At 39.0% G+C, this 19,772-nt stretch overlaps 1 protein-coding gene across 4 annotated transcripts in view; it reads left to right on the top strand.

Annotated features, from left to right (window-relative positions):
* The window catches only part of Gpatch8 (G-patch domain containing 8), a 74,393-nt gene that overhangs the window by 8,121 nt on the left and 46,500 nt on the right, over nucleotides 1-19,772 (top strand). For 2 of the 4 annotated variants that reach the window (XM_090350037.1, XM_090350036.1), the window contains exons 1-3: nucleotides 1,173-1,252; nucleotides 9,113-9,130; nucleotides 13,355-13,427. Coding sequence is in view for 1 of the 4 variants with exons in the window: in XM_090350035.1 (XP_090206161.1) it covers nucleotides 1,178-1,252; nucleotides 13,355-13,427 (148 nt within the window). In the remaining 3 variants the exon portion in view is untranslated. Of the gene's footprint in view, nucleotides 1-1,172; nucleotides 1,253-9,112; nucleotides 9,131-13,354; nucleotides 13,428-19,772 lie in introns of those variants that run through there. The other 2 variants (XM_090350035.1, XM_090350038.1) reach the window with 2 other exon arrangements.

Below are 19,772 nucleotides of genomic sequence, written 5' to 3'. Positions count from 1 at the left end.
TGCATACTAGGCAAGCACTATTACCACTAGGCCAAACTCCTGGCCCCCCTAGTTTTTATTTTTTTATTTTATTTTATTTATTTATTTATTTATTTTTACCAGTCCTGGGCTTGAGCTCAGGGCCTGAGCACTGTCCTTGGACTTTCTCAAGGCTAGAGCTCTACCACTTGAGCCTCAGCACCACTTCTGGCTTTTTTTTTTTCTATGTATGTGGTGCCGAGGAATCGAACCCGGGTCTTCATGCATTCTAGGCAAGCACTTTAACCACTAGGCTGAACTCCCGCCCCCCCCCCCCCAGTTTTTATTTTGCTTGTTTTTGTTTATTTGTTTTTGGCAGTCCTCGGGCTTGAACGCAGGGCCTGAACAGTGTCCTTAGGCTGTCTCAAGGCTAGTGCTCTACCACTAAAGCCACAGCACCACTTTCAGCTTTTTTTCTATGCATGTGGTACCAAGGAATTGAACGCAAGTCTTCATGCATGCTAGGCAAGCACTCTACCACTAGGCCAAACTCCTCCCACCCCCACAGTTGTTTTTGTAGATTTAAAAAAAAAAGGTCTGGCAGGGTTGGCAGGGTGCCAGTGGCTCACACAATCCTAACTGAGATCTGAAGATGGCAGAGGGTTTAAAGCCAGCCCAAGCAGGTTGGAACTGTGGCTCAAGTGGTAGAATACTAGCCTTGAGCAAAAAATCTCAGGGACAATACCAGTGCCCTGAACTCAAGCCCCAGTTATTAGACACACAGCCTGAATTATCGAGATGCCAGTGGCTCATGCCTGTAATCCTAACTACTCAAGAAGTTGAGATTTGAGGATTACAGTTTGAAGTCAGCCTTGGCAGTGAGGTCAGTGAAACTCATAGCTAAACACCAAAAAAGAAAAAGAAAAAAAAGGCGGGGGGGGGGGGGTCCCCAGGAGCATAACCTAGTGGTAGAGTGTTCACTTAGCATGCATGAAGCCCTGGGTTCGATTCCTTTGTACCACATGAGCTCTAGCCTTGAGAAAGTCCAAGGACAGTGTTTAGGCCCTAAGTTCAAGCCCCGGGACTGGCAAAATTAGTTGTACAGTTTTGGTTGTCTGCTGAAAAATGCTAAAAAGGTGGAAATAATTCTTACTTCAGTAGGCTATTAATAATCTTGGTTTATTGTTTTTGAAAAGAACTATGGTCTTCTTTTTTTTAGGGTAATCACTTTGATCAGTATGAAGAAGGACACTTAGAAATTGAACAAGCGTCCCTTGACAAGCCTATAGAATCGGTAAGATGATCAGCACTTTATTTAAGGTCTTAACCAGTTAGTTAGTTGGTGTTTGAGTGACACTTGATGTGGATGAAACTAAACTTATTAATAACTTATAGAGTAGTTTAGAACTATTTTCTTGCATGACCTACAGTAATCAGAGTTTTTGATGTAATATTTAATATGTTGGAAAATCAGCCTAAAATAGAGAAAAGATTAAAAATTTGATGGAAATGTAATTATGGCTTATACTAATATTTTGGTTAAAGTAGTAAGTTAAACTTTAGCACTTCGTAAATTGAATAAAGGAGTAAAATGTATTTTGATCCTTTAATATTTTTTCTGGGCATTAAATATAATCAATCATGTATTGAAACAGTTACCAATTTTATTTACCAGACTCCTGTATAACACAGTAAATTTCATCCCTGTAGCTTAATGTCTGGTGTATGAACTGGGGATGTAGTTTTAGTGGTAGATTGCTTGCCTAGCCATGTTTAGGGCCATGGGTTTGAGCCCAACACAACAAAACAGAAATTTTTAAAAAGTCTGTTTTGCGGGCCGGAAGTTTGGCTTAGTGGTAGAGTGCTTGCCTAGCATGCACAAAGACCCAGGTTTGATTCCTCGGTACCACATACATAGAAAAAAGATCTGGAAGTGGTACTGAGGCTCAAGCAGTAGTGTGCTAGCCTTGGGAAATTCCAAGGACAGTGCTCAGGCCCTGAGCTGAAGCCCAGGACTGGCAAAAAAGAAAAAAGTCTGTTTTTGTTTTTTTGGTGGGGTCAAAAGTTATTTTTGTCTTTTCATACTGTATATTTTGAAACATTAATGATGTCAAGCAGTAGAATGAAGAGGTATCTTTCCCCTGTCTCTTAATTAAAAAAAAAATCCCCTTAATTTTTAAATTTTGAAATAACTTTGTTTTGAAAAACCTATTATTTTTTAATAGTTTAGTCCTTTGTCAGAATGTCTTAAGTTTGTCATAATTGTCAGCTTTAATATTTGTGAGTAAGTATACCACTTTATAAGGGTTTTATTGAGCCACTGGTAAAATTTAAATGAGGCAATGAGTTAAGAAGGAGTCAGTCTTTGTATTAGTCAAGACAAGACCCCTTTTCTTTAAGAGGCATTAGCTTCTTTTTTCCTGTGGGAAGTAAGGCAATGTAGAGTTGTAGAGAGCATAGATACTTTAGCTTTTTTATTTTTTAAACTGTAACATAGTAAAGGATCAACATATATTTATGTTCCTAATTAGGTTGGTGTTGTGTATGTTTGTGTGTGTGTTTAGATGTTTACAGAAATTTACACAACTTGGGGTGTTCGACATTTTTCTTCCACAGCAGTTGGCCCATATTAGCTAAGCAGCCATGATCTGGTTTGTATTGCACGGTCTGCCTTTTTTTTTTTTTTTTTTTTAATTTCTTCTCAAGGGTTTCTTTCTCCCCCACTTCCCTTTCTTATTTCTGTCCTCTGGTCCAGTGAACACTGCATATAGTATCTTCTGTCTTAATGTGCTGGCATGGTGCTAGACTTAGGCATGGCAGTAATTGATGACGCATGTGATAATGCTGCAGAGGGAGAGTTCAAATCTGATATGGTGCAGAAAGTCCAGTCTTGTGTTTTGACATAAGGTTAAAATGCCAAGCCTACTTTATTAAGTTAAAATTTACTGTGCTTTTTTCCATATTGGGGATTATCACCAAGCTGGACTTTATAATGAAACCCATAGTCAAGATCAGTATCTTGTACTTAAAATAATTTAATTTTCCCATTTTAAGTATGTTTCTCTTTGCATCAGAGCTTAAGAACAAACTGTCAATATCTAGTCCCCAGTACCAAATTTTGTAAGGCATATGGTTGCTTAATAATCCTATGTAAGTTAGATTCTGTTCAATACTCTGATTGCCAGTAGTAGGAATTTTTTTTTAGTATGAATTTGCAGCCTATTATTTATTATTGCTATACTTAACAAGGACTTTGTAAAATCTTTAAACAATTAACATTTTTAAAGCCTCTTTTTAGGGCTACATTGTCAGAAAGTTTTCTATGGCATAGGAAGCTAATGCTGTATTGCCTTTACAACGCCCAGGATTTTCTGCCAAATATCAGAGGCAGTACTGTGAGAAGACAATCTGAAAAGTCACTGTTGACTTAATAAATAGTAGTAGAATTGACATATGCCCTAACTGCTAAATAATGTTATTTTCTTCACTTAAAAAAGCAAATGGTTTAGTAGTCTGAGTATATATTTAAATTTTTAAATAATGTATGGTCAAAGATATATTCAATTATTACAAGTAGTAATACAAATTTCTTTCTGAGGCACAAATATATGTATTATTTGTGATTTGGTAGTTTATGTTAAATAGAATCACAAGATAAAGAGGTATCTTACTTCTGCTGCCTAATCATTTAGGAACAAAATTTAAAGTTTTAAAAGAAACTCCTATGTGATTGACACCAAAGTAGGTAGTGTTCCCTCTTTTCCGTTCCCAAAGATGAAAGTCCTATATCACCTGAAGAATGCTTAAGAAATAATAGTATATGTTAAGTTATGTGGCTGGCTGGCTATATTGAGCTGTTTTGTTCTTGGGGGAAATGTTGCTTCTATCACAGAGTGTGTCTCTGTGGAATTAAAATCTTTCTCTGCAGCAATATCTATTGAGAGGTGCTGACTGTTTTGCTACAGCATGCAACTCAAAATGGCTGGAAATATGCAGCTTTGGGAGTCTACAGATCATTGCAGGAGCTAAAGGTCTAGTCCTTTTTTTTTTAAACAAAGGTATTCTGCAGCAGCTGGTAACCATGGAAGTCTGCACAGGTTTGTGCCAAGAATATGCCTGTGTGGAGGGTTATTGTGAGTAGAGGATTAAGGTCTTTTCATTTTGTAGTAAATTTGGTGAAAACCAGGAAGATGGAAATGAGATTCAAGAGATAAAATAATGTATTATTTATGCTTCTAAAATCCAGCTTTGTTGGTGAGATAACAAGCATTTCAATTTCTATAGGCAAATGTTGAAAATAATCAAAATCCTGCATTCAGAAAGTGTTTAATAATTAAAAAGCTTTATTATTTTCCTTTATTTCAACCAACCAAATATCCTTCAATGAATTTTCGGGTCAAGAATAAAATGTGCCAGGCGCTGGTGGCTCAAGCCTGTAATCCTAGCTGCTTAGGAGGCTGAGATCAAAGGATCATTGTTTAAAACCAGCCCAGGCAGGAAAGTCCGTGAGACTACTGCCTCCAGTATACTACTCAGGATTGCTACAGCTCAAGTTGGTGGAGTACCACCTTTGAGCACAAAGAGGTTCAGGGATAGCACCTAGGTCCTGCAGGCCAAAAAAAAAAAAGTTTTGTTTTACTTTTTAAAGTAAATTATGCAAGAATTGCTAGAGTACATGGTTATCTGAATTAAAGTGAAAGCGTAAAATACCCTAATTACAACAAACTTTGGAAATTGAATTTTAAGCCATGGTTGCTTTATGATATTTTAAAGTATAAACTGTTATAATTATGACATGTATATTAGAATATTTTGAAAACAAAAACTTTTATCTAAAGCCATAGCCCAATCTAATTTTTGTCATAGTTATTAGTATTGGCTGGTGTGATTTAGGATATATGGTTCTTTTGTGACCTTTATCATAGCTTGAAAATGAAAAGCCAGATGGGAAAATGATGTTAAGTTATACACAAAAGCAAAATGCGTGCATCATAGCCTTAAAATATGTTATTGTTGTGATTGGAAATGCATTACCCATCAGCCAGTAGTTGGTTTTTGCTCTGTCTGACAGATTAAAATCCTGGCATAATCATTGTCAGGTTGATTGAATAGGTTTTAAAATTCAGGGTGAGTTTTCAAACTCTAGTTGCAGGTGCTTAGTTTGCTTTTATAGGTATATGTATAAATGGATTTTTGTCATGTCGTATATCTGTTTAGATCTGTGGACTCCACTAGTTCCAAACTGTAACTCTGAGACTGCTGATTGACATTTAGCAGTGACCTTAATGTGGATTGCACAATAAACAATGTGCTTCTTGGAGCTGAATGGTGTAGCATTACTATATGGCTTTTCTCTCTAGTCTTCATTGTGTCATCTGTAGTGAGCTATAGATTTTTTATTTTTGGTGGGGGGGGGAGTTTTACAACTGTTGCATGGGTTCACCTAGTAGCATTTGGTTCTTGCTTATAGAGCTTCTAATACACAATCAGCAAAGCTTACAATCCACTCAAGAGACTTAACCAGTTTTGTTACTGTTGAAAATGGGATAAGTTAAATGTATTAATTAAACGTGGCTGTCAACTTAAAAAAAAAAAATCAGTGCAGTGCCAGGAGTTTGGCCTAGTGGTAGAGTGCTTGCCTAACATGCACAAAGTCCCAGATTTGATTCCTCAGTACCATATACATAGAAAAAAAAAAGCCGGAAGTGGTGCTGAAGCTCAAGTGGTAGAACTCTAGCCTTGAGAAAATCCAAGGACAGTGCTCAGGCCCTGAGTTCAAGCCCAGGACTGGTGGAAAAAAAAAATCAGTGCAGAATACTGATGGAGTCACTAGTATATCTGTAGTATAGTTTTTGAGATCCTATTTCCTAGTATAGAAATTTGGAGTTAGCCCCATGCAGTGAATTTTTATCTTTGTTTTGGCAGGCTACAACCATACACATTGGTGATGTTGCCAGAAATGATCTTTGTTACTGTGGGAGTATGTGGCTATACAGAGTGGAGAGAAATTTCTGGGAATATTTTCTACTTAATATTTAATAAGTAAAAATGCTGAAGATGGGCTGAGACAGTAACAATGAGCTTTAAAAATTGCTTGTCTTTCTTTAGTATGTTGATAACTGCTTAGACCATACATACCTTGCTTTAAAGATTATTATTATTCGCTTTAAAAGCTCTATTTTTTTCTCACATGATAAGTGAAACAGGAAAAGGTCAACTGAGGTGATTAGTAGAAACAAATTAGATTTTTTTAGTTTCATGCATTAATCCTCTTCTTTTCTTTTTCTCCCTTCTTCCATCTCTTTTTTTTTTTTTTTTTTTTTTTTTTTGGTGGGTCCTGGGTTTTGAACTCTGGGCCTGGGCACTATCTCTGAGCTCTTCAGCTCTAGGCTACTGCCCTACCCCTGAGCCACAGCCCCACTTCCCATTTTCTAGTGATTAATTGGAGAGAAGTCTCACAGTCTTTAGTGCCCAGGCTGGCTTTGAACCTTGATCCTCAGATCTCAGCCTCCTGAGTAGCTAGGATTAAAGGCGTGAGCCACCTTGCCAGGCCCTTTTTATTTTTGTGTGCCAGTATTGGGGCTTGAACTCAGGGCCTAGACACTGTCCCTGAGCTTCTGTGCTCAAACATAGAGTTCTACCACGAGAGGTCACTAGCTCCATTTTAAGCATTTTTGGTGGTTAATTGAAGATAGGCATCTTACCGATTTTCTGCCTTGTCTGGCTGTGAATAGCGATCCTTAGAGCTCAGCTTCCAGAGTGGCTAGGATTATAGCTGTGAGCCACCAGCACTTGGCAAGAATTTTATTTTCAAAGAACATGCTAGTGACAATTTTGAATCTTATGCACAAAGCCTAAGGTTTCAGTAGTTTATTAAAACCCTATAAAATGTAGAAAATCAGTTTTCGGGGGCATGTTTGAGTAACCCCTCATTGAATAAAACTAATTTACCTTATTCACTAGTTTAAAGTTAAAATTTTGGGGACTGGGAGCATGGCCTAGTGGTATAATGCTTGTCTAGAGCATGCACGAAGCCCTTGGTTTGATTCCTTGGTACCACATACCCAGAAAAGGCTGAAGTGGTGCTGTGGCTCAAATGGCAGAGCGCTAGCCTCAGGTAAAAAAAGTGTCCAAGGACAGTGCCCAGGCCCAGAGTTCAAGCCCCAGGAGTGGCAAATTTTTTTTCTTGTAATTGCTACCTGTACATCTAAATTATAAATAGCCTACCACTATCACAATTTGTAGAATTTTTTTTTGTTTTTGCTTTTTGTTTTTGTTTTGGTGGGTCGTGGGGCTTGAACTAGGCCTGGATGCTGTTCCTGAGCTCTTCAGCTCAGAGCTACCGCCCTACTCTTGAGCCAAGCCCCACTTCCTGTTTTTTAGAGGTTAATTGGAGGTAAGAGTCTCAGATCCCTTTGTGCCTGGGCTGGCTTTGAACCTTGATCCTCAGATTTCAGCCTCCTGAGTAGCTAGGATTATAGGCATGAACCACTGGCATCCAGCTGTGTTTCTTTTTTGTTTTTTAAATAAACTTTTGATCCTTTAAGAGATAGACATGACTGCTTTGTTTTATTGTAAACTATTTGTCTTCCTTTGTATTAAATATTTATATTATCTATCATCTTTATCCCAGTTTTCTTTTTGGTTGGTTGGTTTCTGTTTTTCGTGTATTTTTTTTTGTATCTGTCCTGGACTTGAACCCAGAGCCTGGGTGCTATCCCTGAGTTTTTTTGCCCAAGGCTGATACTGTACCGCTTGAGTCACAGCTCCACTTCTGGCTTTTTGGTGGTTAATTGGAGATAAGAGTCTCACAGACTTTCCTGCCCAGGCTGGCTTGTGAATTGCTTTCCTCAGATCTGAGCCTCTCCAGTAGCTAGGATTATAGATGGTTATAGATGGGAGCCACTGGTGCCTGACTACCCATTGTGGTTTTGATTAAAAAAAAAAAAACAAAAAACTTATCAAATCTTGTTTTTGTTTTTGGAAGGGTATCATACTGAATATTAGATCTTTCTGAGGATCCACCCAGTGCATATATGTCCCCCCCCACTGAGTCCCTCCCTTCCTCCCCCCACCCCCATGGGTTATGGGGCTTGAATTCTGGGCCTGGGCGCTGTTGCTGAGCTCTTTAGCTCAGGGTACCAACCTACCCCTTGAGATACAGCGCCACTTCTTGTTTTATAGAGTTAGAGATAAGAGTCTCATGTTCTTTAGTGCCAGGCTGGCTTTGAACCTCGATCCTCAGATCTCAGCTTCCTGAGTAGCTAAGATTACAGGGGTGAGCCACTGCGCCCAGCCCGAGCTCTCTTTTCTATAGAGGCAAGTAGTTTGAAATGACAGGAGAGGTCCAGATTTTGTGTATTTACTTTAGGTTGGTGAGGATAGCATGTTTTAGGATATTTGTCTGTTGTGGATGTTGTATTTGTTTTAATCAGAAGGAGTTAAAATAGTATATTAGGCCAGGCACTGGTGGCTCACGCCTATAATCCTAGTTAGGAGGCTGAGATCTGAGATCAGAGCCAGCCTGGGCAGGAAAATCTGTGAGACTCTTACCTCCAGTTAACCACCAGAAAACTAGAAGTGGAACTGTGGCTCAAAGTGATAGCCTGGTATAGCACCAGCCTTGAGCAAAAGAGCTCAGGAACACTGTATAGACCCCAAGTTCAATCCCCATGACTAACAAAAATAAGAAGTTTAAAAAAGTGTATTAAATATTCTAGTAGAGCCTCCAACATTTAATTTCTTGTTTGTACTAGAGAAAATAAATTTAATTTTTAAAAAGTTTAAATCTGAAGTTTTAGGGGAATATGCCACTGTAATTTTTGTTTCATAGCTTTTTTTTTCTTGAGGTGACAGCCATTCTCTTGAGTGGTTTTGTACAAGTGGTGCTAATGTGTATACCCTAATTTTTTCTTTTTTCTTCCTTTAACATTTGCTTTTCCTTTCACTGTTGTCAGTCACAACACGCTGCTTTTGAATCTCTCAGCTGATCTTGACTTGTGAATTTACTTATGCTTTTACTCTCCTTTAATAAGTATATTACTTGCAAGCAGTGAATTGAAAACAAGACAAAAAAAACCCCAAAATAAATAAACAACCATTAGTGATTGGACAGTTTCTTACTTTGTGTTACATTTAACTGTTCTTTTGACAGCCCAGTTTTTAAAGCCAGGTTCGTATGGAAATGCTTTCACTCCACTTGCACTGCTTTTGGAAATAGCATACTGCTTCATCTGTCTGTTTATTTTAGTGCATTCATAATATAACACAGTCAGCATAATGTCTCATCTCCACTTAGCCAAAGATTGAGTTTTCTTTAAAAAAGAAAACCCATAACCAAATGGGGGAAGGGTGGCAAAATTTTTTGTCAGCATTGTTTAATATCTAAACTTTGTGCCAGATAATTGATAGCACTGGTAAATAGTAAGCGTAAACACTAATCAGCTTCATACTCTTTAGAAGAGTCATTATACTATTCTTGCCTTTTTCTTTCTTTTCTTTTTTTTTTTTTTTTCATGGGGCTTGAACTCCAGGGCCTGGGCACTGTCTCAAGGCTCGCACTCTCCCACTGGAGCTACAGCCCCACTTCTGGCTTTTTCTGAGTATGTGGTGTCAAGGAATGGAACACAAGCACTCTTCCACTAGGCTCCTGGCCCCATATCCTGTCCTTTCTAGAGGTATGTTCAGTTGTAGAAATTATGACTCAAAATAAGGATTTTATAAATAAATAAGTTTGTTTTCATAGTGAGAAAATAATAGTTTTAGCCAGGCTCACACCTGTAATCCTAGCTACTCAAGAGGTTGAGATCTGAGGATCGAGGATCAAAGTGATCAAAGCCATCCCAGGTAATAAAGTCTGTGAGACGCTTATCTCCAATTAACCACCAGAAAACTGAAAGGGTGCGCTATGGCTCAAGGGGTAGGGCAGTAGCCTTAAGCTGAAGAGCTCAGGGACAACGCCATGCCCAGAGTTCAAGTCCTAGGACGGACCAAAAAAAAAAAATCCACAAAAGTTTTGTTGTTGTTTTTGTATTTTCTACTAATATTACATTAAGACTTAGTATGTTTTATTGTATTTTAGTTTATACTGCTAAGGAGCAAACACAAGGTCTTACCATACTAGGCAAGTGTTGTACCACTGAGCCAGCCTTTTTTTTTTTTTTTTGGTCCTTCATGGGACTTGAACCCTAGGCCTGTCCCTGAACTCTGAGCTCTTCTATTCAAGGCTCAAGTCCTCTACCACTTAAGCCCCAGTGTCACTTCCTGAGCCAGCCTTTAAGAAGTATTTGTCTGTTTTGTGTTAGTCCTGGGGCTTGAACTCAGGGCCCTAGCACTGTCTCTGATCATTTTTGCTCAAGGCTAACTAGCTCTCAGCCTGTTGAGCCACAGCTCTACTTCTGACTTTTTTGGGTGCTTAATTGGAGATAAGAGTCTCATAGACTTTGCTCCCCAGGCTGGCTTAAAACTTTGATTCTTACATCTTAGCCTCTTAACTAACTAGGATTTCAGGCACAAGCCACCAGCAACTGGTTAAGTTAAGGGTTTTTTTTTGCGGGGGGGGGGGGGAAAGGTTGGGGAAGAATAGGGGAGTAGGTAATAGGGCTTGAATTCAGGGCCTGGGCGCTGTCCCTGAGCTCTTTGGCTCAAGGCTAGGCTTTACCACTTTTGAGCCAAAGCACTACTTGTTTTCTGGTGGTTAATTGGAGATAAGAGGTGTCTTGGACTTTTCTGCCCAAGATGTGTTTGAACTGTAATCCTCAGATTTCAGCCTCCTGAATAGAGTTAAGATTACAGGCATGAGCCACCAGTGCCCAGCTAGAAGTATTTTTAAAATTTTTACATTAGTTATAAAGGGGGAGATTTTTTGTTATATTTCCACACGTTTATAATATACTCAAATCCATTTTACCCCTTCTAATCACTATCCCTTTTCTCCCTCTTTTTCCCAGAAAAATTTCAGCAGGTTTCATTATTGTCATAGCTGCAAACAATCTTATTTCCACCATATTCATCTACCTACATCCTTCTTGTTAATCTCCTTTTGCTAATACCCACCTTTTGACAGAGCTCCCTTTTTTTCTTTTTGGTGCTGGTCCTGGGGCTCAAACTCAGGGCCTGGGTGTTGTTCTTGAGATTCTTTTGCTCAATATTAGTGCCCTGCCACTTTCTGAGTATTGCATTAAAAGTCTATGATCTTTCCTGTCCCAGCTAGTTTTACAGTACCTAGTATTACAAGTGTGAGCCAACCAGCACCTGGCTTTAAAAAAAAAAAAAAATATATATATATATATATGTATCCATCCAGTCCTAGGCTTGGACTCAGGGCCTGGATACTGTCCTTGGGCTTTCTCAAGGCTAGAGCTCTATCACTTGAGCCATAGCACCACTTCTGGCTTTTTCTGTGTATGTGGTACTGAGGAATCAAACCTGGGTCTTCGTGCATGCTAGGCAAGCACTCTACCACTAGGCTACACTCTTAGCCCTTAAAAAAAAAACAAAAAAAAACTTAATAGGCATTTATAAATAGACATGTTAATACTGATTTAGAAGATGTTTTTCTGGCAATACAGGGAAGAAAGGAAACCAGTACTGCTGAATTACATTTTTGTGATAGATTGCACATAGCCTAGTGTTTTCTAGTTGTTTCAATTATTAGTAAAATTAATTTGTGCACCATATAATAATATAGTAGTATCTTGTTTATATGTGGTACTGTAGTTTGAACTCAGTGCCTTGTGCTTGCTTGGCAGGCACTCTACAATTTGATCCATTCATCTAGCTCCTTTTGCTTTTTGTTATTTTTCAGACAGAGTCTCAAGCTTTTTACTTGAGCAAACCTGACAGAATGATGCTGAGGCTCAAGGGGTAGAGCTCTAGCCTTGGGAAAGTCCAAGGACAGTGCTCAGGCACTGAGCTCAAGCCCAGGACTGGCTGAAAAAGAAAAACTATTAAGAGCATTTCACTTGCTGTCATAAAAGATAACAGTAATTATTTTCTGTGTACCACTCCACTTAGCATTTTATCATCGAATATGAAGCTGGATGAAAATCATTTTAATCTGAGATAATTGATTTCAATGAGATATTTGTGGTGTTTTTAGCTTTATAAATTGATTTCAGGTAGAGATTATTTCCAGATGATGATACTAGATTAATACTACAGTTGCAGTTAAGTATATAATAACACAAGGCCTTGTGCATACTGGGCATTACTGTACCTCTGAGGTACATATTAGCTTTTTCTTTGGATTAGTACCATCTTATTTATTAATGAGTTTCTGAGGCTTTTTTTTTTTTTTTTAGCCTAGGCTGGCCTCAAAGCAGAATCCTCAGCTCTCAGCTTCCTGTGTAGCTAGGATTATAGGCATTAGTCACAGATGCTAGGGCTTAATTTTTTTGGGTGTGGAGGGTACAGTTATCTGTTATTTTAGCTTTGACCTGTTACTTCACAAAAATAATGAAAAATAGAGAATTGAACAGAGGGTTGCAAATTTTTTTTAATTTCTTGATGCTTTGCACAAAAGCTGACATTTAATTATTATTTCTGGTGTCTTTTACATTGAAATAACTTTCCCAGTGTGCTTCTAGGAAGATGAGACATTATGTATGTTGATTTCCCCCTACATGCACTAATGGTTCTTTACTGTTAACTTATTGCTAGGCCTGTTTCATTCTAACATCTTAGCATTTTTGTTAGACTACATGTTGAAATGCATCACTTAGTCTGTGCTTGAGCTCATTTTATTTTTATGTTTAATCAATTTAATTTCTTGTTTTACTAACCTCACTGTTATTTCAGTTTAATATTGGCTGCATGCTAGTTAAATATGTATATTACATATATTTATTTATTTATTTAAAAACCCAATCAAGTCTAGCCTGGATTTTGCTGATTTTCATTTCTAGTGGTGGGGCAGTCTTATATTTACTACTTTGTATCCTGAAAGCCTGACACATAAAATAACAAAACACAATGTAGATTTTCCTTTTTTTTTTTTTTTTTAACTTAAACAATCTTAAAGTGGTGCTGTCTTGGTGGTGGATATGATTGTATAAGTACCTTGATTTTATGCTTTTTAATGTTTTAAAATTTCATGAATGTATTCTTCCCCCTTTTCCTATCCTGATTTGCTCCTTTTTAAAGTGTTATATAGAAAAGTTGCTCAGCACACTATCAGAAAGGACCCTTATCCCGTATGTTCTTCCCATATAAAATACTAGCATTTCTTTTTACATTAATAGCCTTTTTATTGGGGGCACATTTACCCTATTATTAGCACTCTTTGCATGCATATATGTAGAATTATCTCTTGCTCATCACCTGTTTAAATGTCACTAGGAAGGGAAGAATATATTATTGGAATATTTTTGGTTTGTCTCTCTGTTCTGTCTGTCAGGATAATATTGGACACCGGTTACTCCAGAAACATGGGTGGAAGCTGGGCCAGGGCTTGGGAAAATCTCTACAGGGTAAGTTTTTAAAATTTACCAAAAAAAGAAAAGAAAAGAAAATGTTTCTGATGTAAATCTTGTACATGAATTTATTTTGTTTTGTTTTGTTTTTGGTATAAAAAGTATTTGGTATTTGGGTTTATTCCTCTCCTCCTCTCCTTCTCCCCCTCCCCCCCAAACATAGCCTGCTTTCCTTGTAACTGTTTTAGATTGCTGTTTAGGCACCATATTTGCCAGTAATTTGCAACAGTATGCTGCCATGTCATTAAAACCTACAGATCAGCATACTGTGTATGGCTCTACTTGTTTGAATTCGTGTGTGTCGTAGAGATGAGTCAAATTAAGTACATTATCAGGCTATACTTTCTTTATGCATTGTGACTTTAGTATTGTAAAGTCAGGGACAGTGGCAAGTTTGTAATTCCTAGCTACTTGGAAAGTGAAGATTGGGGAATGTGGTTCAAGACTAGCCTAGGCATAAAAGTTTATGAGACCATCTTAACCAATGTCTGGGTATGGTGGCATACATCAGCCATCCCAAGCTACTGGGAAGCCACAATGGCTTAGTGGCATGTGTCTTCATCACAGTGACAGAGGAAAGAACAAATAGAATTACAGTCTAGGATAGCCTGAGCATAAAGCCATACCTTGTCTTTTAAAACAAAGCAATGTAAAAAAGAGACTTGTGTAACTCAAATGATAGAGCACCTTCTTAGCAAGCACAAGGTCTCAAGTTCAAATCCCAGTCCCCTTCAAAAAAATTATAAAGAGAAAACAAGCAGTTTAGCTTTGTACTTTCAAATTCCCTGAAATCAGTAGCTTCCCTGAAACTACTGATTTCATGGCTCTTTTGCCCTGTGATTAGAATTCATTATAGTGGTACAGAGATAAGACATGAAATGTTAAGAGATTTTCTACCATTCTCCAAGCAGAGGCCGTTTCTTAGGTTTAGATCAAGCTCTTGAAAATGTATGACTTAGTTTCTTCGTTTTTCCTTCTTCTCCCCTCCCCTTCCCCTTTTCAGGCTTTTTTGGTAAACATAAAACATTTTTTGGCCTACCTAGATCCCAGTACTCCCTGTGGAGGTAGGAAGAATTGAGTTCTAGCCAGTTTGGGCTTGGATAGATGATCCAGATGAAAAGCTATACAGTAAGATCCTATCTCTCAAAAAAAATTTTTTTTTCAAACCACTTAAATTTTTTTTACAATTAGTGCCATATTTTTTGGTGGTCTACTATAGATTTGGTGAATAGGTTGTGGATTCTGGGATGAAGATCAAGCCTGCCTGCCTGCCTTCCCTCTTTCCCTCTTTCCCTCCTTCCCTCCCTCCCTCCCTCCCTCCCTCCCTCCCTCCCTCCCTCCCTCCTTTCCTCCCTCCCTCCCTCCCTCTTCTCCTCCCCTTCCCCCTCCCTCCCTCCCTCCTTCTCTCCTCCCCCTCCCCCTCTCTCCCCCTCTCCTCCATTTCTTTTTTCTTTTTTTTTCCACAGTAAAATAGGATGGTTTTAATAGACAAAATGTTTTACAGGTGAAAGTGGTCATTTTTCTTTTATTCCAGTCCTGGGGCTTGAACACTGGGCCTGAGCACTGTCTTTGGGCTTTCTCAAGACTAGCACTCTACCACTTCCAGCCTCTTCTGTGTATGTGGTACTAAGGAATCAAACCCAGGGCTTCCTGCATGCTAGGCAAGCACTCTACTTCTAGACCACATTCCCAGCCCCTTTTGTCCATTTTAATTTCTCCCTCTCTCCCTCCTTCCCTTCCCCCCTTACTCTTTCTCTCCCTCCTCTCTCCTTTCCCCCCTTCCCTACCCCTCCCTTATCTCACCCCCTCTCCTCTCCCCATCCAGCATCTGGGTGCCCTCTCTGAGTTTTTGTGCCCAAAGTTAGAGAGAGCTCTACATCATAAGGCCCACAGTTCCACTTCCAGCTTTGTTGTTGTTGTTGTTGTTTGTTGGTCATGGGGCTTGCACTCTGGGCCTGGGCATTGTCCTTGAACTCTACAGCTAAAGATTACCGCCCTACCCCTTGAGCCACAGTGCCACTTCTGGTTTTCGGGTGGTTAATTGGAGATAAAGAGTCTTGTGGACTTTAGTGCCTAGGCTGCCTTTGAACTGCAAGTCTCAGATCTCAACCTCCTGTGTAGCTAGGATTACAGGCATGAGCTGTCACGCTCGACTGTTGTTTAAACTATTGTAGACCTGGGGGGGGAGGGAAATGGGTACCAAGACGTGTGAAAGGGTATCAATGTATGTGAATTAATGCACCTTCTATCTGACAAATATCATGTAACCCTTTTACTAATTACAATTAAAAAAAAAACTATTATAGATCTATAAAGGTTTATTCAGGATATAGCCCATACTTTAGGTACACCTTTCCTGTGGATAATTAGGTATCACTCTGGATAGTTAATTGACATTGCTTCAAACCATTGAGAATGGCAATATTCTTTCTTTTTTTTTCTTCTGTGTGATAGGATTTGGAGCTATGGGTTTTTTATTGTTTTATTTAGTTTTATTTTGAGATAGCGTCTTGATGTATAGTCCTTGCTAGCCTCAGTCATCATCCTGCCTCAGTCTCCTAAGTGCTAGTATTACAGGCATGTGTTACCATGCTTTGCTAGAGGCAGTATGTTTACAGATTTGGAAACATAAGATACAGGTTTCAGTGCTGAGTTGCCATTTCCTTCAAGGTAAAAGTTAACATCACTCTATCCATTTTCCTCAGTCATAAATGAAAATTAAAGTCTCTGTCGCTTTTCTCATATAGGAGTTAAAAGGATAAAAAATTAATGTAAGTGGTCACTTTATAAAAATTATAAGATATTATATAAATATTCACTGTTAACACCTCTATTGTAATTGTGCATATGTAAATTTATTTTTGTGAGATAGGATTTTATTTTATGTAGCCAGGCTGGCCTGTAACTCATATGTAACCCTGTTTGGCCTTGAACTTTTTTTTTTTTGGTGGGTCATGGGACTTGAACTTGGCCTGGGCACTGTCCCTGAGTTAGCTCAAGGCTACCGCTCTACTCTTGAACCAAGCCCCACTTCCCCTGTTTTCTAGAGGTTAATTGGAGATAAGAGTCTCAGGTCCTTTTGTGCCCAGGCTGGCTTTGAACCTTGATCCTCAGATCTCAGCCTCCTGAGTAGCTAGGATTACAGGCGTGAGCCACGAACCCTGAGCCCTGGCTGGCCTTGAACTTCTGATCTCCTGCTTTTACTTTCCAAATACTGTGATTATAGGCACATGACACAATACCAGGCTCCACATTTAGATATTTTAACTTAATGATAGATAATCCATTTCTTAGTTCTCTGTGTTGTAACAATCATAAACAGGAATGCTTCTATTTTCTTCATTTGATTTTTTTTTTGAGTGGGGAGTCAGTCATTGGACCTGGGTACTGTCTCTGAGCTCAAGGCTACCACCCTACTCCCTTGAGCCACAGTGCCACTTCTAGTTTTCTGTGATTAATTGGAGATAAGAGTCTCATGATCTTTAGTGCCCTGGCTGGCTTTGAGCCATGATCCCCAGAGCTCAGCCTCCTGAGTAGCTAGGATTACAGGCATGAGCCACCGCACCCAGTTTATTTGATTTTGTGTGTGTGTGTGTGTGTGTGTGTGTGTGTGTGTGTGTGTGTGTGTGTGTGTGTGCTGGTGCTGGAACTTGACCTTAAGACCTTGGCACTGTTCCTGAGCTTTAGTTTATTTACTTAGGGCTGGCACTCTATCACTTGAGCCACAGATCTACTTCTGGCTTTTTTAGTGGTTAGTTTGAGGTAAGAGTTTCAAGGATTTCCTCTCCAGGGCTGGCTTTGAACTGCAGTCCTCAGAATTCAGCTTGCCAGAGTAGCTAGGATTATAGGCAGTTGCCATGGGTGCACCCAATTACTTTTTTCTTATTACTGTCTTATTGCTCAGAATTGAGAAGTGTAGTAGCTAATAGGTTATTATGTTGTAGATTATGGATTTTAAAATCTATGCTATTAGGCTGGGAGTGTAGCCTAGTGGTAGAGTGCTCGCCTAGCATTCACAAAGTTCTAGGTTTGATTCCTTTGGTACCACATACTCAGAAAAAAACTGGAAGTGGTGCTGTGGCTCCAGTGGCAGGGTACTAGCCTTGACCAAAATGTGTCCAAGGACAGTACCCAGGCCCTGAGTTAAAGCCCCAGGACTGGCCAAAAAAAAAAAAAAAGGATGTATGCTATTAATATTGCATGTATTTGTGTTTCCATGTTGAGAGATTCAACTCTGAGGTTTTCACATCTAGTTAAGTGCTCTTATGCTATGCCCCCTATCCAATGATCCTGGGTTTTTTTTTTGTTTTATTTTTGAGACAGAATCTTGATATCTTTTGTCTAGTTTGACCTCAAACTCAGGATCCTTCTGCTTCCACATATGGAGTAGCTGGGATTAAAGACAGGAACTGTCACAGCTGGCTTCTGTATAGGGACTTCTAAATCCCCAGTTTTGGTGTCTGATGCACCAGTTTTGAGCTCATTAGTTATATCTGTTTCTGAATCTGGCAGTATTTAAAAAGAACCTCAATAAGAGCCAGATTGATGGTATATGTCTGAAATTCCAGCTACTTTGGAAGCAGAAACAGAGATCAAGTTTCTAAGACAGCTCAGGCCAAAGTTAGTAGACCTGATCTCAAAAGCTAAAAAACAAAAAGTAGTAGAGAGGCCCAGAGTTCAATCCTTAAAACTGGGGGGAAAGCCTCAATATCACAGCAATGCTGTTGAAGACAACTGGTAACAATCTGGACAAAAGGAGTTATTCTGAAATAGAGCTGGAAGAATAAAAGACTGAATGAAAAAAAAGTAATAAAATTATTAGAATGAACAATGGGAGAATTATTATTTTCTAGAGTTAAGAGCCGAATTTAGTTAATTACACAAGTACTATTCCTTGCTACTCCATTTTTGAGCTACATCTCTAGTCAAAAGTTATTTAATTAATTAAAAAAAATTGAAGTTGGAGCCTGGGTACTGTCCCAAAGCTTCTTTTGCTCAAGGCTAGCATTCTCCCATTTGAGCCACAGTGCCACTTCTAGACTTTTCTGTTTATGTGGTACTGAGGAATCAAACCCAGGGCTTCATGCATGCTGGGTAAGCACTCTTATCACTAAGCTACATTCCCAGCCCAAAGTTATTATTTAAAAAGTAATATTTGGAGCTGGGCATGGTGGCTCGTACCTGTAATCCTAGTTATTCAGAGGCTGAGATCTGATCTGAGGATCACCGTTGAAAGCCAGTCCAGGCACTAAAGTCTTTGAGACTCTTTATCTATCTCCAATTTACCACCAACAGAAAACCAGAAGTGGAGCTGTGGCTCAAGGAGTAGGGCAGTAGCCTTGAGCTGAAAGAGCTAAGGGACAGCGCCCAGGCCCAGAGTTCAAGCCCCACGACTGACACATGCACAGACAAAAAGTAACTTTTGGCTAGTTATGCAGACTGGTAATCCATTCCTCTGTTACCACATACATAGAAAAGGCCGGAAGTGGTGCCGTGGCTCAAGTGGTAGAGCTCTAGTCTTGAGAAAGCCCAGGGACAGTGCTCAGGCCCTGAATTCAAGCCCCAGGACTGGCAGAAAAAAAAAGCAAAACAAAAAGGCAGTATATACAAAGGAAAAAAAATTCCTTTATGTGTTTTTCAGTGTGAAAAAGTAGAAAGGAAGAAATATGAATATTACATGTAAGAGAGTAATACAGATATCCTTTAAATATATGAAAATATTCTTAACCCTGTCATAATAAGAACTGTGGCTATTAAACTGAGTTACCATTTTAGTCAGGTGATGATGGCTGGCCTACACCTGTAGTTTTAAATACTCAGGTGGCTAAGAGGCAGAGGATTATAGTTTGAAGACAGCCCAAGAAGAAAAATCTGTTAGATTCTCATCTCTAAAATAACCAGCAGAAAGTCAGGTGCTTGTGGCTTATGCTTCTAATTCTAGTTATTTAGGCTGAGATCTTGAGTTCTGAGGTTTGAAGCCAGTCCAGGACAAACTAACTGTAAGTCTCTGAGCACAAGCTCTAGCAGACGTATACCAGCAAAAAGCCTGAAGGCTTTTGGGAGGCATGACTCAAGTAGTAGAGCAAGAAAGCTCAAGTCCCTAAGTTCCAGCCTTAACACTACCACATAGCTACTTACATCATAACAGTGTGAATATAAATAGGGAACACCACTACACAGAGAAAATTAAAGATTAAAATGTATATATCTTTGTTAATTGGACTACATTTTAAATGTAGTGGAAAAGTAACAATGAAATCATCCCACTCTCCTTTGTAACTCATGTAAAATCTCACACACACACGCACACACTTAAAGCATATATCTTGCCCAGCTCCTAAT

Source organism: Megascapheus bottae, chromosome 17 (genome assembly GCF_031878675.1).
Source record: "Megascapheus bottae isolate mThoBot1 chromosome 17, mThoBot2.hap1, whole genome shotgun sequence".
Lineage (NCBI taxonomy): Eukaryota > Metazoa > Chordata > Mammalia > Rodentia > Geomyidae > Megascapheus > Megascapheus bottae.
This window is presented reverse-complemented; position numbering and strand designations above follow the sequence as displayed.